General features: G+C 42.1%; 1 protein-coding gene across 2 annotated transcripts in view; it reads left to right on the forward strand.

Annotated features, from left to right (window-relative positions):
* The first annotated feature begins 11,020 nt into the window (after window positions 1-11,020).
* TMEM168 (transmembrane protein 168) overlaps window positions 11,021-20,243 on the forward strand; it is a 53,476-nt gene continuing 44,253 nt past the window's right edge. The window contains exons 1-3 of one of the 2 annotated variants that reach the window (XM_055420847.2): window positions 11,021-11,357; window positions 13,236-13,281; window positions 15,883-17,136. In XM_055420847.2, the coding sequence (XP_055276822.2) occupies window positions 16,009-17,136 (1,128 nt within the window). In that variant the 5' untranslated portion in view covers window positions 11,021-11,357; window positions 13,236-13,281; window positions 15,883-16,008. The remainder of the gene's footprint in view (window positions 11,358-13,235; window positions 13,282-15,882; window positions 17,137-20,243) is intronic. The other variant, XM_055420846.2, reaches the window with a different exon arrangement.

Genomic DNA, 20,243 nt, shown 5'->3' on the forward strand with positions numbered 1-20,243 from the left:
TTCATTGTCTATTATTTACAAATTGAAAGTTTTGTGGTCGTGACCTAATCTCACTAAGTGATTTCAGAATTAGGGAGCAATTTGAAACTTAAATGACTTAGAATTTTCTAGCTGGTTTCATCTAGTCCAGTCCCTTAATTTCATAAATTCATTCACTGAGATTCAGAGAGCTCAAGTGACCTCCCTATTGTCATACTATTTACCAACTAGCGAGGACAACAACCAACTTAAATTCTTGTTCATTATTTGTCAACTATATCATATCCTACTTTCCTTGAAAATTACATCCAAGATGAATTACCTAAGTATATCAGTTATTTTAGGGCAGCAGATGGGTTTCTCACAATGTGAAGGAATTCTTTATTCACGGAAGAAACATTTAAATTCTACCATGTACAATATCGGAGAAGGCAATGGCAAGCCACTCCAGTACTCTTGCCTAGAAAATCCCATGGATGGAGGAGCCTGGTAGGCTGCAGTCCGTGGGGTCGCTAAGGGTCGGACACGACTGAGCGACTTCACTTTCACTTTTCACTTTCACACATTGGAGAAGGAAATGGCAACCCACTCCAGTGTTCTTGCCTCGAGAATTCCAGGGATGGGGGAGCCTGGTGGGCTTCTGTCTATGGGGTCACACAGAGTCGAACACGACTGAAGTGACGCAGCAGCAGCAGCATGTACAATATGCTGGGGAAACAGCATGGCTTGGTATGTTCACAGCCCCCTGCTTTCATGGAACATGATCTAATGAAGATGACAAGCATTCTACATGGAGTTAATATCAGTATCTAGGAATGACTGCCTGCTGCTGCTAAGTCACTTCAGTCGTGTCCGACTCTGTGTGACCCCATAGACGGAAGCCCACCAGGCTCCCCTGTCCCTGGGATTCTCCAGGCAAGAACACTGGAGCGGGCTGCCATTTCCTTCTCCAATGTGTGAAAGTGAAAAGTGAAGGTAAAGTCGCTCAGTCGTGTCCGACCCTTAGCGACCCCACGGACTGCAGCCTACCAGGCTCCTCCATCCATGGGATTTTCTAGGCAAGAGTAGTGGAGTGGCTTGCCATTGCCTTCTCCGTACCTCCTCCTCCTATACTTTGCCCCTGCTTAACTACATTAATTTGTTTCATAAAAATTGAATAGGTTAAAAAAAAGTTGTAAAAGAAGACGAAAACTTTTTAGCAAATCACAAACATATTGTAGATAAGAGGGATATATTGTTCATCCCTCTCAGTTCAGTCGCTCAGTCGTGTCTGACTCTCCGCGACCCCATGAATCACAGCACGCCAGGCCTCCCTGTCTATCACCAACTCCTGGAGTTCACTCAAATTCATGTCCACTGAGTCGGTGATGCCATCCAGCCATCTCATTCTCGGTCGTCCCCTTCTCCTCCCTCCCCCAACCTTTCCCAGCATCAGAGTCTTTTCCAGTGAGTCAATACGTCGCATGAGGTGGCCAAAGTATTGCAGTTTCAGCTTTAGCATCAGTCCTTCCAATGAACACCCAGGATCAATCTCCCTTAGAATGGACTGGTTGGATCTCCTTGCGGTACAAGGGACTCTCAACAGTCTTCTCCAACACCACAGTTCAAAAGCATCAATTCTTTAGCGATCAGCTTTCTTGAAGAGTGCAAACTAAATTCTGATTGTAAAAGGCAAGAAAAAAATAGAACTGAGCTTTTGCTCCATTTTCCCACACTTTCTGAGCACAGGGCTGCAATGGTTTTCTTCTTCAAGAGTTTACATACTGCTGCTGCTGTTAAGTCGCTTCAGTCATGTCTGACTCTGCGATCCCATAGATGGCAGCCGACCAGGCTCTGCCGTCCCTGGGATTCTCCAGGCAAGAACACTGGTGTGGGTTGCCATTTCCTTCTCCAATGTGTGAAAGTGAAAAGTGAAAGTGAAGTCGCTCAGTAGCGACCCCATGGACTGCAGCCTACCAGGCTCCTCTGTCCATGCGATTTTCTAGGCAAGAGTACTGGAGTGGCTTGCCATTGCCTTCTCCAAGTAACTGTGGAAAATTCTGAAAGAGATGGGAATACCAGACCACCTGACCTGCCTGTTGAGAAACCTGTATGCAGGTCAGGAAGCAACAGTTAGAACTGGACACAGAACAACAGACTGGTTCCAAATAGGAAAAGGAGTACGTCAAGGTTGTATATTGTCACCCTGCTTATTTAACTTCTATGCAGAGTACATCATGAGGAACACTGGGCTGGAAGAAGCACAAGCTGGAATCAAGATTGCCAGGAGAAATATCAATAACCTCAGATATGCAGATGACACCACCCTTATGGCAGAAAGTGAAGAGGAATTCAAAGGCCTCTTGATGAAAGTGAAAGAGGAGAGTGAGAAGGTTGGCTTGAAGCTCAACATTCAGAAAATGAAGATCATGGCATCTGGTCCCATCACTTCATGGGAAATAGATGGGGAAACAGTGGAAACAGTGTCAGACTTTATTTTTTGGGGGCTCCAAAATCACTGCGGATGCTGATTGCAGCCATGAAATTAAAAGATGCTTACTCCTTGGAAGGAAAGTTATGACCAGCCTAGATAGCATATTAAAAAGCAGAGACATTACTTTGCCAACCAAGGTCCGTCTAGTCAAGGCTCTGGTTTTTCCTGTGGTTATGTATGGATGTGAGAGTTGGACTGTGAAGAAAGCTGATTGCCGAAGAATTGATGCTTTTGAACTGTGGTGTTGGAGAAGACTCTTGAGAGTCCCTTGGACTGCAAGGAGATCCAACCAGTCCATTCTAAAGGAGATCAATCCTGGGTGTTCATTGGAAGGACTGATGCTAAAGCTGAAACTCCAATACTTTGGCCACCTCATGCGATGAGTTGACTCACTGGAAAAGAGTCTGATGCTAGGAGGGATTTGGGGTAGGAGGAGACGGGGACGACAGAGAATGAGATGGCTGGATGGCATCACTGATTCGATGGACATGAGTTTGAGTGAACTCTGGGAGTTGGTGATGGACAGGGAGGTCTGGCGTGCTGTGGTTCATGGGGTCACAAAGAGTTGGACACGACTGAGTGACTGAACTGAACTGAAGAGAAATATAGACTTAAGATTTGGGTCCTTCTTGGTTTTGGAAATTATTAGCAAATGACTCAGATGGTAAAGACTCTGCCTGCAATGCAGGAGACCTGGTTTGATCCCTGGGTTGGGAAGACCCCTTGGAGAGGGGAATGGCAACTCATTCTAGTATTCTTGCCTGGAGAATTCTATGGACAAAGGAGCCTGGTGGCTATAGTCCATGGGTCGCAGAGAGTTGGACATGACTGAGCATATAGCTGATTGCAGCCATGAAATTAAAAGATGCTTACTCCTTGGAAGGAAAATTATGACCAACCTAGATAACATATTAAAAAGCAGAGACATTACTTTGCCAACAAAGTTCCGTCTAGTCAAGGCTATGGTTTTTCCAGTAGTCATGTATGGATGTGAGAGTTGGACTGTGAAGAAAGCTGATCACCGAACAATTGATGCTTTTGAACTGTGGTGCTGGAGAAGACTCTTGAGAGTCCCTTGGACTGCAAGGAGATCCAGCCATTCCATTGTAAAGGAGATCAGTCCTGGGTGTTCAATGGAAGGACTGATGATATAGCTGAAACTCCAATACTTTGTCCACCTCATGGGAAGAGTTGACTCAATGGAAAAGACTCTGATGCTGGGAGGGATTGGGGGCAGAAGGAGAAGGGGACAACAGAAAATGAGATGGCTGGATGGCATCACCGACTTGATGGACATGAGTTTGAGTGAACCCCGGGAGTTGGTGATAGACAGGGAGGCCTGGTGTGCTGTGATTCATGGGGTCGCAGAGAGTTGGACATGACTGAGCGACTGAACTGAACTGAAAGGTGAAAAACATTCTTCTATTTCTTTGCACTGATTGCTGAGGAAGGCTTTCTTACCTCTCCTTGCTATTTTTTGGAACTCTGCATTCAGATGCTTATCTTTCTTTTTCTTCTTTGCTTTTTACTTCTCTTCTTTTCACAGCTATTTGTAACGCCTCCTCAGACAACCATTTTGCCTTTTTGCATTTCTTTTTCTTGGGGGGTGGTCTTGATCCCTGCCTTCTGTACAATGTCACAAACCTCAGTCCATAGTTCTTCAAGCACTCTGTCTACCAGATCTAATTCCTTGAATTATTTTGTCTTAGAGAAATTCAAACCATAACAATTGGAGCCAATTTATTTTAAAGTCAGATTTAAATGTGTGTTTCATCCCAGATTTGTTTCAGAATGAGCTTGGTAGTTTAGTATGTATTTTTCAAATAAGAATTTTGTTACACATGGCACTACTGAGTAGTAATTTTGAGTCTATATAAGTAGTGTTCAACTGTGAATTAATAACACCTTTGCTCATTAATAGAAAGCTATTCCACTTTTTGCAATAATATAAAACATTTATTATTAATGTCACTGATTGTCTTTAATAATTGAATATATTGGTAACTGTTTTCCATCGTGTATGTGTGTGTGAGTCACTCAGTAGTGTCTGACTATATATAACCCTAGGGTCTAGCCCACCAGGCTCCTTTGTCCATAGAATTGTCCAGACAAGAATACTGGAGTGTTTTGCCATTCCCTTCTCCAGGAGATTTTCCCAACCCAGGGATTGAACCTGGGTCTCCTGGATTGCAGGCAGACTCTACTATCTGAGCTACCAGGGAAGCATTATATTTTAACAATTTTTTAAAGATTGGCCTGTCATCAGTACCAAAAATGAAACCTGTTTTTGAAGTTAAAAGAAAATATGAAGAATTAGGCCATAAGCTTATATGCAGAGTACATCATGTGAAATGCCAGTCTGGATGAAGCACAAGCTAGAATCAAGATTGCAGGGAGAAATATCAATAACCTCATATGCAGATGACACCACCCTTATAGCAGAAAGTGAAGAGGAACTTAAGAGCCGCTGGATAAAGGTGAAAGAGAAGATTGAAAAAGCTGGCTTAAAACCGAACACTCAAAAAAACTAAGATCATGGCAAATAGATGAAATAACAATGGAAACAGTGACACTTTATTTTCTTGGGCTCCAAAATCACTGCAGATTGTAACTGAAGCCATGAAATTAAAAGATGCTTGCTCCTTGGAAGAAAAGCAATGACAAACCTAGACGGCATATTAAAAAGCAGAGATGTTACTTGGCCTACAAAGGTCCATAGTCAAAGGTATGGTTTTTCCAGTAGTTATGTACAAATGTGAGAGATGGACAATAAAAAAGGCTAAGCACCGAAGAACTGATGCCTTCAAACTATGGTGCTGGAGAAGACTCTTAGAAGTCCCTTGGACTGCATGGAGAACAAACCAGTCAATCCTAAAGGAAATCAACCCTGAATATTGGAAGTACTGATGCTGAAGCGCAACTCCAATACTTTGGCCACCTGATGCAAAGAGCCAACTTGCTGGAAAGACCCTGATGCTGAGAAAGATTGAAGGCAGGAGAAGGAGACAACAAAGGATGAGATGGTTGGATGGCATCACTGACTCAATGGACATAAGTTCGAGCAAACTCTGGGAGATGATGGACAGGGAAGCCTGGCGTGCTACAGTCCGTGGGATCGCAAAGAGTCAGACATGACTGAGCCACTGAACAATAACAGATGACTTGCAGAACCATCTCTTTAATTTGTCATTAATAATTAGAAGACTGTAAAACATAAATTTGTTTTTATTGTTGGATTCGAATGCCCATGTAAACCATACTAGTAGTAGGAAACATTACTCAAAAGACAAAACAATGCCTGAAAGTGTCTCTTGGCTGTGGGCCTATTTACAACTCTTCACAAAGAACCAGGATAATACACATACATCTTTGAATTGCATGTATATCTAACTTGTTGAAGGGGCAGTCACAACCAAGTAAATCAGTATAGTCTCCTTATGACATTTTTTCCATATACCGTTGAGCTGGCGTGGGGAGAATCAGATATTGAGGAGAATGACTTGTCACAGAGATACATTCCACTTGAGGCTATTATAGATCTCCATTTAAGTTATTTACATTTATACCCTAGACCTACAAATCTTTCTTACAGTTAACTAATGCCACTTCAGCTATTCCCATTCTCTTCTTCCAAGGAAAAAGAATACAAACATGGCCATGGCCATTATTTAGTTCTCCCTCAAACTCCTATCCCCTGTTTGTATGTGAGTTTGCCCAGACATGCTAAAACATATAGGAAAGATGAAGTAATTCAGAAACAATTATAGTTTTTAAATCACCCCAGGCCTTTTCACTAGGAATCTAGGAGATAACATGTTTCCCAAAGCAGGCCTAGAAGTAAAAATTCATGATTGCTGGAAAGAAGAGAAGTAAGCAGGCTAAATCCCTGGAGCCTGCCTATAAGTAGAAAGATGCTTAGGAAACAGACTTGAGCCAGAGGGTCTAATGGCTTGACTGTAAAAAGGAACTTAGATGTTTTTTCGTTTCATTGAAATATGAGTATAAATCAAAGTACCAGAAGGCAGGTTACTTGGAAAGTAGGAAGTCAGGAATTTGAAAGTTAAGAAGATAATATTTTGATGGAGAGGAAAAGACCTGAAGCTTGTGTAAGTAGAAATAAAGGTAGGAGGTACCCCAGTGACCTGGAGAATGGTGCCAACTGGAATGAGCTACAGACTAGGAGTTAGAGTGTCAAGCCATCTCCTTAGCCTTGCTTGATTCATCCATTGAAGCTTCATTACTACACTATTACACTAGACTAGGTACTGTAAGGAATAAATATCTGTGCTCTTTAGGACTGACAATGTAACTGAAGAAAAGAAATTCATTATTAATATAAAGCAAGAAAAACTTTAAAGAAAAATTTCAGAATCGAAGAATAGCACATCCTGGCACTGTTGCATCTAGTGGTACATATCATTGAAATCTGTTCATGATATTGTGGCACACTGTTCATAACCAGTTTAGATGCAATTTACCTAAATATGGGTATCTCTCATCATGGAAATACCAAATGTAAGTGATGCCCGTCCCTGCATTATTTCCAAAATGTCAAAGAAGTGGCTTCCCTTGTGGCTCAGTGATAAAGAATTTATCTGCAAATGCAGGAGACAAAGTTTTGATCCCTGGTCCAGGAAAATCCCACATGTCGCAGAGCAACTAAGACTATTCGCCACAACTACTGAAGCCTGCAATCCCTATAGCCTGTGCTCTGCAGCAAGAGAAGCCAGGGCAATGAGAAGCTCACGCACCAAAACTAGAGAGTAGCCCCTGCTTGTTGAAATTAGAGAGAAAGCCCATGCAGCAATGAAGACCCAGCACAGCCAAAAATAACTTTTTTTAAATGTCAAAGGAAAATTAGCAAAAAAAAAAAAAATCTTTCAAAGACAAAATGTGCATTTCTAACACTTGGAGAATCACTACACTAACGGAACTAATAACTCAGTGGTTCTCAACCCTTGCTTCACGTTAGAATCACAGGGGAGGTGAAAGGGAGGTCTTTTAAAATGCACACAATCTACCTGGGACTCACTGCAGAGGAGACTCTAATTGATCTGGATTGTACGGGTGTGTAGGCTAAAGATCTTCCAGATGATTATAGTAAGTGTACCAGGACTAAACACTGTAATCCTTTCCCTGCTTACTCTGAACAGCACGATGAGACTGTGTTTCCTGTAGAGGGGAATGGTAGAAAGTTGGAGTTGATAGCCTAGGACTTCAAGCCCAAAGACCAAGGTTTAAGTCCCTGCACTGGGACAGTGTAGTTTCTCTGGACCTTGGATACTTTATCTGTAAAATGGTGATGAAAATATTTACATCATTGTGTTTATGTAAAGATCTGATTATCTGTTTGACGTGAAATAACTGTAATCTCAAAGTATTACATAGAAATGAAAAGGAATCAGGCCAAGAAGATTGCTTATGGAAAACTTGAGTTGATTTAGCCCTAGAACAGGATTGAAGAGTTGAAAGAAGTAGGAGAAAAATAAGAGAGAACTTAGAAATAATGTAGGAGCCATCTGTGACCTCCTTTATACACAGGACTGAAATGGTAAGATCATCCATTTCCTCTGCCATGAGTGCTGCCCCCTCCTCTTTTTTTTTTTTTTAATAAATTATGATTCTATTTTCAACAGGTGTTCTTAATCTGAAGTAACTCCTCTGGTGAAATTCCTGGCGTGGAGCACACAGATCTTGCCTGCAGAGAAGCAAGTATTGGAAGAATGGATGTCCCAGTTAGGATCACTACACTGTCATCAATAACTGCAGCTTGAATTCTGTCACTGAAATAGTTCCCAGGTGGCTGTTTCATATTCAGGTGTTTGGCTATCCCCGTGGCTGATGTCCAAGAACTGACCCTAATACTTCTAGTTTCAAAATAAATGGCAACAGGCAAGGGGTTGGAGCTTAGAACATACCCCTCAGGGCCTCAGGTGCCAGATTAGGAAGTTTGGACTTTTCTAGTTTATATAACTCATTGATTTTAACCCAAGAAGTGACACAGAGTGTCTGCAGAGTATATCTGTCAGGGGCCCCGTGTGGTGGGTTAGGCTGTGGTGAGGCTGACAGAGACGTGACCAGCATAGAAGTCACTAAAGTAATTCAGGGTCAACACCTCAGCTTAGATAGTGGCAGTGCAAGTTGATAGGAAATGATAAATGCAAGAAATATGGTGAATGAATATAAGCAGCACTTGGCCTTCACAATCGTCGGGTCCTTTTAGTAAATGCTGGCAGATTTCAACAACTGAAGATGGGTGAGAGGTACTCATCTCCTCCCTTGGCCCTAGATAGTGTCCTACAATGAAAGCAAGTCTCAGAATCAGTTCAGTTCCATCGCTAAGTCGTGTCCGACTCTTTGCGACCCCATGAATCACAGCACACCAGGCCTCCCTGTCCATCACCAACTCCCGGAGTTCACTCAAACTCATGTCCATCAAGTCAGCGATGCCATCCAGCCATCTCATTTTCTGTCGTCCCCTTCTCCTCCTGCCCCCAATCCCTCCCAGCATCAGAGTCTTTTCCAGTGAGTCAACTCATCACATGAGGTGGCCAAAGTATTGCAGTTTCAGCTTTATCATCAGCCCTTCCAATGAACACCCAGGATTGATCTTCCCTAGAATGGACTGGTTGGATCTCCTTGCAGTACAGCCTCCTTGCAGAAGGCTCTCAAGAGTCTTCTCCAGCACCATAGTTCAAAAGCATCAATTCTTCGGCGATCAGCTTTCTTCACAGTCCAACTCTCACATCCATACATGACCACTGGAAAAACCATAGCCTTGACTAGACGGACCTTTGTTGGCAAAGTAATGTCTCTGCTTTTTAATACACTATCTAGTTTGGTCATAACTTTCAAGACATAAGCATCTTTTAATTTCATGGCTGCAATCAGCATCCGCAGTGATTTTGGAGCCCAAAAGAAAGGACTGGTTAGTACTACACATATATTTACCAACAAGCAGGCACACAAAATAACAGCACACAGACAATATTTTGTGACAAAGTACAAAACAGAAGTCTAGACTCCAAAGGAGCCACTCTGATGGGTGTCCCTCCGCTAGACTCAACAGACATAACACATTTATGCAAAGACAGAAGTGCCTGTACAGTAGTCTAACCAGCCACATATCCTGACCACGTTATTTTCACAATGAAACATTCTAATCTTTTATCCTCATTAACATACCTCTAGTGAAGATTTACTTACTGATATTGTAGGCACTCGGAGAAGGTAATGACAACCCACTCCAGTACTCTTGCCTGGAAAATCCCATGGATGGAGGAGCCTGGTAGGCTGCAGTCCATGGGGGTTGCTAAGAGTCGGACACGACTGAGCGACTTCACTTTCACTTTTCACTTTCACACATTGGAGAAGGAAATGGCAACCTACTCCAGTATTCTTGCCTGGAGAATCCCAGGGACGGGGAAGCCCGGTGGGCTGCCGTCTGTGGGGTCCCACAGAGTCGGACACGACTGAAGCGACTTAGCAGCAGCAGCAGCATTGTAGGCACGTATGCATCCAACTTTGAAGAGTTCTGATTAATCTTTCAAATGCTAATTACCCACCCTGGAGTGTGCTGATTAAAGTTAAATAGCTACCCATTCCCTGGAGAAGCCCGTGAACAGAGGAGCCTGGCAGGCTACAGTCCGTGGTGTCGCAAGAGTCGGACACGAACTTAAGGACTAAACCGCCCCACCGCCAAGGGCTATAAACAGTAGAAAATAATGGTAGGGACAGAAGACTGGCAAACAGGAAGTGCTTCTTGGAGAGGGAGGGGGGAATTCATACATTTAGAGGACCTTATGATTCCAGGGGGAAAAAAAAGTTTCCTTGAATATTCACAATATATTTTAGATGGAGAAACCGAGGTCGCACATATGAATAGGAGAAACCAGAGTGCAAATCATCAGCTCCACAGCTGTTGTGAAGCTCTGCCTCTGAGTACTATCCCCTTACGTTTATTCAGCGAGTTCAGATACAAAAGAGAATCAACCCTGCACTCAGAAGGACCCTCGGACTGTGGGGCGGGTGAACGTGTAAGAGACTGGGGGAGAAAGGGAATGGAGCAGGCCAGGGCTGGGGAGCTCAGCGTTGTTGGCGGAATAAAGACCTAGGCGGTGGACTAAAGGGAGGCTTTAATTAGGAGATGAAGCCAGAAGGGCTTTGAAGGGGAGAGCAAAGAACCTGGGCTTTTAGCTGGTCAGTGGACACAAAGCCGTATATTATGCGATATATACTAAAGAGCAGCAACGCCTCCTACAGTAGTCACTGTCCTTGGGTAGCAGGCCTGCCGGTCCTGCCCCAGTTTCGGTCCAACCCAAGGCGGAGGCCTAGATGCTTGAAGGACACGGCCGATCCTTCGTGCTATCCCAGGTACCAGTTCCCCGCCCATTCTAGGTCTGAGAAGGTAACGGCTTGCGCCCCAGCTGGAGCCGTTCGCGTCCGCGCAGTGCGGAGAGCACCAAGGTCCGCGGCGGTGCGGCGGCTTTGGGCGGGGCCAGGGCCCGGCTGCCGGGTCTCGCGGAGGAAGCGCGTAGCGCGGCTTGACCCCGGCGGCGTTCCGTACCGTCGCGAGTCTGGCGGCGGGAATATGGCGGCCGCAGCCGGGCCAGTAGCGGAGAAAGTTTCCGACGAGACTGGCCTGTGCTAGTGCGTGGGGCGTGGGGCCCTCGACTCCCTTGGAGTGCCGTGTCCCCGCTCCGAATCGCAGGCTCAGCCGCAAGGGCCCTTCCTTTTCCCTGCTGGCCCAAGGGCCGACTCGGAGGGCTGAGAGAGCACTGGTAGCAGCGGCCGAGTCCGGGACAAGGGGTCACCGGCGGGGCGGCGAGACCCGGGCACAGACAGCGCGCAGGGCTCGGCGTGGTGCGGGCCCCGAGCTCCGCCCGGCCGGCCTCGCGGGAAGGAGGTAGGGATACCTGCCTGGGGAGAGGTTGACGGTGTGGGGTGGAGGGTGGAAGGCAGGGCGCCTCTCCGTATCCCCCAGCGGTTCCCCCACTCAGCTGGGTGCCCACTTGTGGTTCTCGACAGCCGGGCTGCTGCTTAGGAGAAGGCAGAATGGAAGAAGAATTGCTATTGCTGCCGTATTGCTGAGGGGTTTAATATTCGAAGTGCCTTTCTCCTCGTGTGGGATGGGTCCAAAGAGGAGTTAGGAATTCATAGAACCGAAGCACTGGAATTCCCCTACCCTGGCTGCTCTGTAGATTCTTTCAGTTTTTGACACTTCCCCTAGACTGGACGTAAGTAGTTTCTGAGTCAGAAGACGATGCATGTGATAGTGTTTCTTGGGCTCAGTGAACCATTCCCTAGAAGGACGGAAAAGAGAACTTGGTTTGGAGGAATTTGGATGAGTTAAGTGAAGGCTGGAGTAAGGCTGAGAGAGAAACAAGCCAAGCATTCATGGTGTCTCCCTTAGCTCTATGACTTCGTAGTTGTGGGTTATTAGACAACTTGTTTATTCTCTTTGTATATTAATATGCGTCCTATAGCTGATTGACATTGTTATTAAATAATAGTTACTTTATATCAGTCTTCATTTCTTCAGGTATTTGTTGAATATCTATTTGGAGTCAAACTTTGTTGGAGTCAGACTTTCTGCTAAACCCTGGGTCTACAGTTTTGAAGACAAACTTTCAGAGACCTTGTGATCTAGTGGGGAATGCAGATACTAAGCAGTTTATGATCAATATTTTTCCTATTATACAGAAAGTACGTGGATCATATAAATGAGTCAAGGTGATTGCCCTAAGAAATTATTTAAGCTGAGACCTGAAGAGTAGGCGTGAGCCAGGTGTGAGGACCTGTGGTGGGGTCTGGAGGAGAGAAAGGAATACACCTGGAGAGGGAATAGCATTAGTGTAGTTCAGAATTGAAAGAGCCCTGTGGCTCGAATACAAAGATTGGTAATGGTGGCTCAGAGGTTAAAGCGTCTGCCTCCAATGCGGGAGACCTCGGTTCGATCCCTGGGTCGGGAAGATCCCCTGGAGAAGGAAACGGTAACCCACTCCAGTATTCTTGCCTGGAGAATCCCATGGACGGAGAAGCCTGGTAGGCTACAGTCCACGGGGTCGCATAGAGTCGGACACGGCTGAGCGACGGAACAGAAGAGATGAGGACAGTTATTCACATCCGATGAGGAAAGCCTCCTAAGGCATTTTAAGGAGTTTAGACTTTATTGCCTAGAGTGATGGGAAACCTTTGTAGGCTTTTACATAACAGAATGATGTGACAAGTTTTGGCTTTAAAAAGGATAGTGCTTGGAGAAGGGCAAGAGTGAAACAAGGAGACATTGAACCATGAGATAATGATGGCCAAAATTGGGGTTGTGATCTTGAGGATGGAAAGAAGTAGAAACATTTAAGAAGTGTCTAAGAAGAAGAGTGGGCAGGACTTGGTGACCATTAAATATAGGTGGTGAAAGAGAGGAGGATTAGAATAGTATATAGAATGCTATAAAACAGACCTGACAATTATTAACTTTTCCTGTATTCAGTGGACTCTTCTCTGCTCCTTTTTTATCTGCCTCTCAAGTAATTCCCACTGAATCATTTGTGCTAGCAGACCCAATGAAAAGGATTGCAGTGCTTTGTTTTACTCGCTTGATTGAGGATGTTTGTCTTTTAAAGAAGGTCAAAATCGGGAAAGACTTTTAGTGAATTAGCCATTTAAAATAATAATGTTCTGCCATGTTGATTTTGGCCCATAACAGGGTAACTGCATATATTCCATGCTATGAATGTGCTATACTTTATTATTTACATGTTTTCCTTTTCTTTTTTTTTCTAAGCTTTTACCTCAGTGCAGGACAAAGCTAGTGCTTTCATTTCTGTCAGGTAGGTTAATATATATTAATACACATTAAAGTGTATAGTGAGAGAAGGGCCTAGGCTTGGGTTTGAACATCCAAAGGATAGATTCAGAATGAAGAACCTGCAAGGAGACAGGAGAGATCAGTGAATTAGCAAGAAATTCTGAAGACTGGTCTTTGGAAGCTAAAGAAGGGCAGGTTTCAGAAGGTGAAGGAAGTCAAAAATGTCAAAGGTTGTTTGATGAATGTGCAAGATAATGAGTGTAAAGTACTTACAGGATTGGGGAATTTAGATTATTTTAGAACTTGGCAGCGGAGAAGGCAATGGCAAGCCACTCCAGTACTCTTGCCTGGAGAATCCCATGGATGGAGGAGCCTGGTAGGCTGCAGTCCGTGGGGTCGCTAGGGGTCGGACACGACTGAGCGACTTCACTTTCACTTTTCACTTTCACACATTGGAGAAGGAAATGGCAACCCACTCCAGTGTTCTTGCCTGGAGAATCCCAGGGACGGGGGAACCTGGTGGGCTTCCGTCTATGGGGTCACACAGAGTCGGACACGATTGAAGTGACACAGCAGCAGCAGCAGAACTTGGCAGAGCAGTTTGTTGTTGTGTGGTGGAAACCGTGGTTTAGTTCGTGTGAGAAGTAAAGCAATCAAATATTGGCTGTCAAGGGAACAGTTGACTGAACTTGGAGGAGATGGGGATTATTGAGTTTTAGTTTGGTTTCTGTATGTGTATATATATATATTTTTGGTATCATTTTTTAAAAGAGCTTTGCAAATGTTTAAGCACCAGTGGATAAGAGAAGAGTAGTAGGAGTTGGAAGAGAGGAGAGAGTGTGAAGTTCTGGAAGAGACCGTGAGGAAGAGTCACATGCATGGCTAAAAGATGTATCCTTCGATTGGGCAGATAGCCTTCTATTCTTAAATCAGGAGATGGTAGATATAGGTGAGTTTGTGGTGTTGAAACTCAAGTAAGCTCCCTTTTGTTGACTTCATTGGAGACAAAGTCATCTGGTAAGAATTTGGTCAGAAGTGGATATCAGAGATTTGAGAATAGGGAAGAGAGGCTTGCCTAGCCACAGAGAATGAGAGTGTTGACTAGAGAAACACAGAATTATGTCTCATGAGTTGAATTGCAACCATTTAGTCTGGTGTGTAATTTTTTTTTCTCCAACTGTGTTCAGTCATCTGAACCCAGACTGTACCATCAACCCTTAGAGGACATGTATTCCAGCATATTTATTGAATGATCATATAGCATGTATAAGTGATGTTTTTAAAATGCAGTGCATTCTAGATTGTGTCAGTTTCTCATACTTAAGTAAAAAGATAAAACCTAAATATACCAAAGGAAGATATTTTCTTTAGTGGTGTATGGTATCTTAAGGAATGGTTGAAAATGTATTTGGGGAAAATCATAATTCTTAGTTAATTAAATAAACTTAGCTTTAAAAAATATACTTGTTGAACTTGTAAGTTGGTAATAGTACTTTGAACCTCCCAGAGACCCTAAAGTTGTCACCCATTGTCATTCTTTTGCACCCGTATGGGTAATTCAGGGGTAATTGAGGTTATCTCATATGTCTCTTGGCTCTTTTAGTGTCCTGCTAAAGCAGAAATAAGCTGATTGAAAAGTAGTTACTTTTTGAGTTTTTAATCTTGTTGAGTTCTCAGTGGATATTCAGTGTGACCATAAACCTTTGCATGTATCATTTCTTCTGAAATAGCATACTAGAAAATTATCTAGTAGATAGTTAAATCGTTTTGTTTGATGGTGTCATGTTTGAAGTGCAACCTGAAGGGGTCCTTAAGATTGAAATAATTATCTGAGTCCTTTAACAAATAATTGTTGTGGTAAGTTTCTAAAAGTAAAATCATAGTTTTTAAAATATACTTTACAATAAATATTGGTCAGTATTTCAGTTTTACAGTTTTGACTAGAAAGGTCCAGAATTGGTTTGCTACAGAGATTGTATGTTTGATCATCAAAGTAACTTAATAGAGGTAAAAGTACAGGGAGAATAATGGATCAACTTTAGTGACTGAGTAACTTTTTACCGTTAAACTTCTAATAAGTTTATTAGTGAAACACTGTTGAGACTAAGGTTTTACAGCATTTTAGAAGTAACTGGTAAAAAGATGTGGAGGATTTTAGGCAGGTGGTAATGGTTGCTATTATTGGATATTGGTGCTTTTCAAATTAGAGGTAGTTAGGACGTCCCTCATTTTGTTTGAGTTGACTAGCTTTCCACTATTCCAGACCCATCTGCTACATTTAAGCTGAGTTGAATATCTCATCATTGCCCGTTGTTGAAAAACTGGATATTGGAATAAAAATAGGTTAGGTGAATTCCTTACCATCTCTGGAAAAATTTTTGTTGATGGCGACCTAGTTATACAATCCTAGAATAGGATAAGTAGAACAAATCTCCATTTTTGTTTGGATAAACTGAAGAGTTTTTAAGCCAGAGATAGTTACCATTTAGATACACGCACATCAGATTTTAAACTAGGTATCCAACAAAGTTTATTTTTCAGTCTTTTTTTTTTTTATAAGAAAGATACATGTGAAAGGTAAATTACACAAAATTAACAGTGAAATATTTTTTCTTCTTTTTAGATCACTGTAAACAAATTCCACCAGAGAAAGTGCTGAAATAGGAGTTACAGATACATTGGATTTACTGGATGAAACACAAGCAGTTAATTTTCGTAACGTGGGGAGAAAGCCCAGATTGACAGATTAATGTGTAAATCACTGCGTTACTGCTTTAGTCATTGTCTCTATTTAGCAATGACAAGACTGGAAGAAGTAAACAGAGAAGTGAACATGCATTCTTCAGTGCGTTACCTTGGCTATTTAGCCAGAATCAATTTATTGGTTGCTATATGCTTAGGTCTTTATGTAAGATGGGAAAAAACAGCAAATTCCTTAATTTTGGTCATTTTTATTCTTGGTCTTTTTGTTCTCGGAATTGCCAGCATACTCTATTATTATTTTTCAATGGAAGCAGCAAGTTTAAGTCTCTCCAATCTTTGGTTTGGATTCTTGCTTGGCCTCCTGTGTTTTCTTGATAATTCTTCCTTTAAAAATGATGTCAAAGAAGAATCAACCAAATATTTGCTTCTAACTTCCATAGTATTAAGGATATTATGCTCTTTGGTGGAGAGAATTTCTGGTTACGTCCGCCATCGGCCCACCTTACTAACCACAGTTGAATTTCTGGAACTTGTTGGATTTGCCATCGCCAGCACAACTATGTTGGTGGAAAAGTCTCTGAGTGTCATTTTACTTGTTATAGCTTTGGCCATGCTGATTATCGACCTGAGAATGAAGTCTTTTCTAGCTATTCCAAACTTAGTTATTTTTGCAGTCTTGCTGTTTTTCTCCTCATTGGAAACTCCCAAAAATCCAGTTGCCTTTGCATGTTTTTTTATTTGCCTGATAACCGATCCTTTCCTTGACATTTATTTTAGTGGACTTTCAGTGACCGAAAGGTGGAAACCCTTTTTGTACCGTGGAAGAATTTGCAGAAGACTTTCAGTTGTTTTCACTGGGATGATTGAGCTTACATTTTTCATTCTTTCAGCATTTAAACTTAGAGACACTCATCTTTGGTATTTTGTAATACCAGGGTTTTCCATTTTTGGAATTTTCTGGATGATTTGCCATATTATTTTTCTTTTAACCCTTTGGGGATTCCATACCAAATTAAATGACTGCCATAAAGTATGTTTTACCCACAGAGTAGATAACAATAGCCTTGACAGAATCATGGCATCCAAAGGGATGCGTCATTTTTGCTTAATTTCAGAGCAGTTAGTTTTTTTCAGTCTTCTTGCAACAGCAATTTTGGGAGCAGTTTCCTGGCAGGTAAGCTTACAGTTGTTTATTATGTCAATGCCTATGATATGTGATTAAATGTTTGCTTCAAGAGTTTAATTACTGGAACTGAAAGGTCAAGCTCATAATTTCAGAAGTAGATGTTGAGGGGGGGCACTTATTTAGTTTTGTTTCTGGAATTGAGTACTGAATGAATATTGACAGGATAATTTCATTTGCTTTCTAGCAAGAGATACAAAAATATTAGGAATACTCAACATGTGACATGCCTCCTATCTTCTGACTGTTGATTAATGAAACACTTCATGGGTTAAAGATTCTGAGAATATTAACATTTGAAGGGTGTTTAGAGGTTGTTCTTTAATATTTTCACTTTACACATGAGGAAACCAAAAGTCAGAAAACATATCCAGAGTCACTGGTACTAGCCAGAACGAGGTTGCCTAGCTTCAGTCTAGTCCATTGGTCTCCTCATTTCCCTGAAGGTTTTATATAGAAGTTGATTAGATATGTAATAACATATCAGATTCTCTTTTTAAAAGGATTTATTTAATTATCTGGCTGCACCGGGTCTTAGTTGTGGCATGTTAGAACTTCAGTCTTCGTTGAGACATGCAGAATCTTTAGTTGTGGCGTTTGAACTCTTAGTTGCGGCATGTGGGATCTAGTTTTCTGACCAGAGATCGAACCCAGGCTGCCTGCATTGGGAGGGAGCCCAGAGCCTTAGCCCCTGGACCACCAGGGAAGTCCCCATATCAAATTCTTAATTTCAGATTAGAGCCTTTCCTAAGAAAGGAAACATTAGTTTTATAATACATTTGCCTACAATATGTTTTAAAAAAATATTTTGTAGACAAAGACATTCAAACTAAATGGTTGGAGTTTATATATGTAGTTTATATCAGCCTTCTGTTCTCTGAACGTTTATTGACCTGTTTACTATATAACAGGTCATTGGAGAAGGAAATGGCAACCCACTCCAGTATTCTTGCCTGGAAAATCCCATCGCATACTGAGGCTGAAGATCTCAAGATGAATGAAAAATTCCTCTGTCATTAAAGAAGGCAGTCTCTAATGGAAGGCAAAAGAGGCAGGCATGTAAACCAGTAATTATTATTCCACTTTGAAAAATACTATAATCTGAGTATATCAGGTTGGGATATAGGGCAAAAATGAAGGTGAATTTTGCTTGGTGCAGTTCTCTGCTTTGTGCTAGTTAGTTGCAAAGGAGTGATTTCTAGATAGGAGTGTTTGAAGAAAAGATGTAGAGACGTGCCTGGGCATGGTGCATCTTATTAGTCATTGCAGACTAGGGCACAGAACCTGTGTGGGAGTCAATCAGATGATTTAAAAAGAAAAAAAACAATTTGCCAGTGCTCAGGACTATCAGGACGATGCTGATGGGTGAGAACTCTACCAAGAGTTCTCCTTCTGCTTCCTCTTCTCTGTCCTTCCTGCTTGCTCCTTTCCCACCCCTACTTTTTTTTTATTTCCAAATCAGCCTCATTCATTTTTGACACCTTTCCAGATGATCAAATCCTGTTAACCAAATATTTTGTAAGTCACTAAATTCTTTTCTTATGCAAATGGTCTTAAACATGGGATGTGTACTGCTGGAGGTATATAGAAGCTTTCCATTGAGTATGTCAGCAAAGATAATTTTTTAAGACAATCAGTTTCCAGATTCTTACCTTCCATTCTCCTTTCTTAAAGTTGATCTACTTGAGTATGCCCCTCAGTGTAGATGTGGAGTGGTTACTTATTGTGGTTTTAATTTGCATTTAATCAAATTTAAATGCATTTAAGCCATCTCTATTGACTGATGATGTTGAGTATCTTTTAATGTGTGTGTTAGTCATTCATTTACCTTTGCTGACTTATCTGTTTAAATCTTTTTTTGATCTAAATTGGGTTTTGTGTCTTATGATTGAATTTTAAGGGTTCGTTTTATACTCTTACTAGAAGCCTTTTATCAGGTATATGATTTGGAACTGGGTTGGGAAGATCCCTGGAGAAGGAAATGGCAACCTATTTCAGTACTCTTGCCTGGAAAATCCCATGGACAGAGGAGCCTAGTAGGCTACAGTCCATGGGGTCACAAAGAGTCGGATACAACTGAGTGACTTCACTTTCACTTTTCTCCTCCTGTGTGGCTTATCTCTTTAAAAAAATTTTAATTAATTTATTTCTTTTCTATTTGGCTGTAATGGGTCTTTGTTACTTTGCATTTATTGCTTTGCATGGACTTTCTCAGTTGCGGTGAGTGGGGGCCACCCTTTGTTGCGGTGCTTGGGCCTCTCATTGCAGTGGCCTCTCTTACTGCAGAGCACAGGCTCTAGGCACACAGGCTCAGTAGTTGGGGCTCATGGGCTCCAGAGCACAGGCTCAGCAACTGTGGTGCATGGGCTTAGCTGCTCCATGCCATTTGGGATCTTCCTGATCAGGGATTAAGCCTGTGTCCTCTGCAGTGATTCTCAGGTGGATTCTTATCCAGTGTGCCACCAGGGAAGTCTTTTTTTCTTTTTTTAAATGATATCTTTTGAAGAGTGCAAACTTTTAACTTTATGAATCCAATTTGTCAACTTTTTCTTTCATGTACTGCAGTTTTTAGGATTATGTCTAAGGAAATGTTGCTCAGGCCTGGGTCACAAAGATTTTTCTCCTATAGCTTTCTTTAGTTTTATCATTTTAGCTTTTACATTTAGGTTGTGTGATCCATTTTGAGTTAAGTTTTGTTATTGTATGAGGTGAGGAATTTTTTTTTTCTTAATGTGGCTTTCTAATTGTTCCAACACCATTTGCTGAGAAGGCTATCCTTTCTCTTGTTGAATTGCCTTGGCACCTTTGTCCGAAAACAGTTTCTGAGCTCTCTTTTTTGTTCCGTTGTTCTATATATCTTATCCTTAAAACAGTACTATGCTGTCTCACAAGATATTTTCTAATTTTCCTTGAAATTTCTTCTTTGATCTATGTTAAAGTTAAAAGTTTGTTGTCTGATACTGTAATCTTTGGGGGATTTCCCACATTTTTTCTATTCAGTTCAGCTCAGTCGTGTCCAAATCTTTGTCACCCCATGAACCACAGCACGCCAGCCCTCCCTGTCCATCACCAACTCCCGGAGTCCACCCAAATCCATG

The sequence above is a fragment of the Moschus berezovskii genome, chromosome 3, assembly GCF_049115385.1.
Source record: "Moschus berezovskii isolate FMDL1 chromosome 3, NW_MosBer_1.0, whole genome shotgun sequence".
NCBI classification, from domain to species: Eukaryota; Metazoa; Chordata; class Mammalia; order Artiodactyla; family Moschidae; genus Moschus; species Moschus berezovskii.